We start from the raw sequence: 4,584 nt of genomic DNA, 5'->3' as shown, positions 1-4,584 counted from the left end.
ATGCTGCTTCTCCACGGCCTCAACTACAGTTATGGCGCTGCGCCGCACAGCAAAAGGGCTCGAGAGTCTTATCTGCCAGAGTGGCGGTTCAGATGTAGCCCATTTTCCCTGATTTTTTTAGGTAAAAAAAAATTATTATTTTTTGGTTACTCGATATTAGGAACTGAAAGATTGGTATTATATTGGATAGCCGAAAATCACGATATATCACGAAATATATTTTTTCCACACCCCTAGTATACATTCAATACTACACATACATCAGTGAACCATTTTGTAAACCACCGTAGTCTATTGCACCAGCTGACATTCTCTCCATGTATATTAAAAATCACCTTACTTTATCACTTTCTTGCTAAATATATTAATGTGTAGGTATTATCGAATTGCGCTGATTAGAAATAATTGTCCACATTCATTTTCTGATAAGATTTCTTTTCTGTTTCTGTTTTCACTGTTAAGAGGGACAAGCTGGTTTGTTTCTTTCACCTTACGTGCTTCTTTTTTTGTGTTTGCAGGTGTTATGTTGACGACAAAGTGTCCAAGGTGGCCTGGCTCAATCGATCCAATATAATCTTTGCTGGTGAGGACAAGTGGTCCCTGGACCCCAGGGTAGGCCTGGTGACTAAAGGGCAGCTAGAGTACAGCCTACGCATACAAAAGGTAATGTTCAACACACCTTTTAAACTTTTAAGAAGAAGAAGATGTGATAGAAGTTTTGAGGCAGAATTTATTTAATGCTGAAAAATCAGCTTTAGTTGTTTATTAGTGAGATGCATTCCTACTCTTTTGAAGAGTAGGAAAGAGGAGATATTTTTTATTAATACCCTAGAGAAAATGGAAATCAGGGCTTACAGATTAAATTTTCCTAAACTTTGGGATAAGAAGGCAGATTTTCTAACTTTTAAACCTTTTCCTTTTCTGGCTTAGAAGTCATTAAAAATAAATTCTTTCTAAAAGTAAAGACACTTGTAAAAAAAAAAAAGGAGAAAGGAAAACTAAAGACACATCTGAAAGCTGACAATTTTAGTAATGATAGACCAAACCCAGGCTTTAGTGCACAACTCAATGGCCACAGAAGACTGAAGTAGTTTTATTTATATATATATATATATATATAAGTATTTGCTTATTTCATTTAGATGTTTATTTGTTTAGTAGGAAGAAGGAAATCAAGAAGAAGATTTTTTTTCAGGACAATAGTGTTGAAACCTAGTACATCATGGAGGTAAAAGTAAAGTAATTATATGAAAAAAAAAAATTAAACACAAATTCTACCAACGTTTCAGTGAGCTTAGTTTCTGCTCCCTTTCCTCCAAGTACAGTGAGCAGGAATGTGTCGTCCAGGGGCAGAATGTCGAGGTTAACCTGACATAAAATACCGAAGGAGAACAAGTGGAAAACCACAGACTGTAGACTGCAGTCTGAGCTGAGGGTAGACTTCTCTGGCTGGAGGAAAAAATCTGAACAGAATAGTCCAAACAAATCAATACACAGAATTAAGGAGGTTAAATTAAATAGCTGCGGTCAAACAAAGTGCAGGAAATCAGATACTGAGGTTTGTATCCCAAGTCCTATTTGTGGTCATTTTCAGCCACAACAAGGCAATGGAAATGGCAGTAAAGTTAAGTGGGTAGTGTACTTTGAAGACAGCTGAAGTTTTGCTCAATAAAAGTTAAACGTCCAGACAGAGGAAACTCCGATGCTGAAGGTGTTTGTATTTATTTATTTGTTTGTTTGTTCATTTATTTCAACCAGATGTTTTCATCGTGTTATAAAATGAAAGGACTTAATCTATAAAAAAAAATAAAAGAGCATCAAAATCTTAATGCTTAAAAAGAGTCTTTATGTCATATGTCTGTACAAATAAAAACTCGCTGAATTGTTTTATATTCCATGCTCTGTATCTTGTTTAATCTGACCTATGGATGGCCCCATCTGGTTTCTTTCCTAAAAATAGCTAATACCTATAATAAACTATGTATTAACACACAAGATTAGAAGAAATATATGTTATTTAACCATAAAATGTAATCTATATATATATATATATATACATTTTTCTAATGTGCTATAATAACATTCCTTGACATGACACAAAATGAATATTATTATTGTGCCTGGCAAAAATATTCACTCCCCTTGAACTTTTCCCAATATTTAAACTTTACATGAACAAACATCACTGATTTTTACCAAGGTTGAACGTGTCATGGATAACCTTTTAAAGAAAAAAAGTGTTGCTTGTACTGTATTTGTTCATAAACCTGTCAATACTTTAAACAGCCTTTTCTGTAGCTGCAGCTGCACATCTTTTTAGGAATGTCTCTCCTAGAATAGAGCAATCAATACCCCATAGATGAAATCAGCCAACTCTAACCTGATAGGCTCTGCAGGTCAAATGAAAAAAAGAAGCAACATTCTCTGTCAGTTCTCTGCAACACAGCAGGTCTACAGTATGTCGCTAAATGTTTGGATTTTGGTTTACAGGATTTCTTATCTTTTGTATGCGGCGTTTCCTTGATAGCTGAAACTGTATATGAGATTTCCTGTTCTCTTTTAACAGTTTCTGTCTTGTGATACTTTTCCATGGTGGTCAAATTTGAGTACATAACTTAATGCGGTCCTGTCAACATTTTCCCTCACCTGAGCTGCACATTTCTGCAGCTGCTCCATAGATACCACAGTCCGTCTATGCATTAACCTCCTCTAACAAACCTCTGATGCCTTCAGTTTGCAGACCTGCTGTAATTATCCTTGGATTAAAATTCTCTCAAGTGGGCTTCATTCCTTAATTAAAGGATTTCATAAGCTATTTGGTTGCTAAGGAGTTTCTAAGTAATGAGGGCAGAATATGAATGCAGGCAGCAGTTTTCCTTTTCTATACTTTATTTTGTTTTCTTTCCATTTCAAAGCTATATATATTTTTGTGACATGATAAGCCACTAGGTCTCTGTTTCCAAATATATGTACAGCCCAAATACATAAAATATGAGTGAGGTGTAAAACATGCTTTTATGAACAAAAGGTTACTGTATTATTTTTTTTTCATAAAATAAATATGATACATTTTCCAGTTGATAGTTTAAGTACAACTTTAGTGGCTTCATGGTGAGCAGACAGATAGTTTAGTGATGGAGCAGTCAGATCTTTCTCCTTCAGCAGAGACAAAGAAAATGGAGCAGAAGTTTCAGTGAAGGAAGTCAGCATTTCCAGCTCTGAGCCGTACAGGTTTGAGCTGCCGGCTCAGAGATTCTGAACCAAACACTCATCATATAAAAAATAATGATTTTAATTCCTTGTTACCCATTGATACAAAATCAAACTAGAATTATTATTTTAAATAAGAGAGACGAGTAAAATTCATTTTTTGTTCAATTTTCTATTTCTAAATGATTCCTACATTTGAAAATTGTGTTAAATAACAAAACTAGGGTCAAATTATTACACCAGACTGGACATTTGGTACGCACATTGTTTTTTGTTTTTTTTTATCACATTTGTATGCATTTATTTTTATAATGAATAAAAACATTATTTGTTTTTATTTTTCTTCATATGCAAATACTTTAATAATTTATCAGTCTGTTGAATAACCATGTATCAGCAGACATGCCCAGGGTAGACAGGGTAGTTGACATCAGCACTCTATTGGTGAGGTCACATCCAAGGTTAAGCTAATAGCAAACATCAGATGCAGTTACCCCTTTTACACCTGAAGAGGGCACTAAACAGGTAGTTCAGAGATACAACAGCAGGATTTCAACGAATGTGCAGTAAATTGTCAAAATATTGGTTGGGATGCGCAGACAGCACTATTAGATATCTATGATTACAGTTAATCAGTAAATTTTTTTTAATGGTATGTAGTCATCTGATTTTCCCATAAAGTCATCTTCAAATCTTTTTTTTTTTTTTTTTTATAAAAAAAACTTGAAAAGAAAGCTCTCAGGTTAAAGAAAAATGCAATAAAGCAAAGATTGAAATGGCCGGTCGGACTCGATGCATGTCAGTAACATGCCAGTCAGAATCTTCTGCCATTACATATAAACACTCCAAGCGGAAACATATCACATTGATGCAGCATGCACATTTAAACTCAGGTCAGCTTTCATCAGTCAGACTAACTTGATACCGACAAGTGTTTACCCGAATGCCGATCAGATTGTCCATCGGCGTAACCCACCTCTCTCAGTTGGATTACAAGCTCACTCCAATCTGACAAAAATATTCCGACTCACATGTAAATGACACATTTTGAATCCGATTGGCCATTTATTCCAATAACTTATATCCATGCAAATTTAACTAGTATCATTTTTTAAGAATATTCTTGAAATTTTTATGTTATTTTTTTTTTCTTAAGGTGGATGTATATGATGAAGGCTCATATACCTGCTCTATACAGACCAAGCAGCAGCCCAAGACCTCACAGGTTTACCTCATCGTACAAGGTAAGCTGCAAGCACCTTTACCCAGGATTCACATTGTGTGGTTTCTATACCAGTCAGCTAGCCTGACGTAGTCCTACTCAATTCTAGTCAGAATATGAGTCTGATGCTGCTCCATAGAGCTGTGATTATG

At 35.0% G+C, this 4,584-nt stretch overlaps 1 protein-coding gene across 2 annotated transcripts in view; it reads left to right on the top strand.

The window, feature by feature from the left end:
* lsamp (limbic system-associated membrane protein) overlaps positions 1 to 4,584 on the top strand; it is a 723,954-nt gene that overhangs the window by 577,546 nt on the left and 141,824 nt on the right. For both annotated transcript variants that reach the window (XM_015401821.1, XM_015401813.1), the window contains 2 exons: positions 519 to 663; positions 4,367 to 4,454. In XM_015401821.1, coding sequence (XP_015257307.1) covers positions 519 to 663; positions 4,367 to 4,454 — 233 coding nt within the window. The remainder of the gene's footprint in view (positions 1 to 518; positions 664 to 4,366; positions 4,455 to 4,584) is intronic.

The sequence above is a fragment of the Cyprinodon variegatus genome, unplaced genomic scaffold, assembly GCF_000732505.1.
Source record: "Cyprinodon variegatus isolate N-32 unplaced genomic scaffold, C_variegatus-1.0 Scaffold33, whole genome shotgun sequence".
Classification (NCBI taxonomy): domain Eukaryota; kingdom Metazoa; phylum Chordata; class Actinopteri; order Cyprinodontiformes; family Cyprinodontidae; genus Cyprinodon; species Cyprinodon variegatus.
Note: the sequence above shows the minus strand (reverse complement) of the source record. Positions and strands in the feature narration are given on the sequence as shown.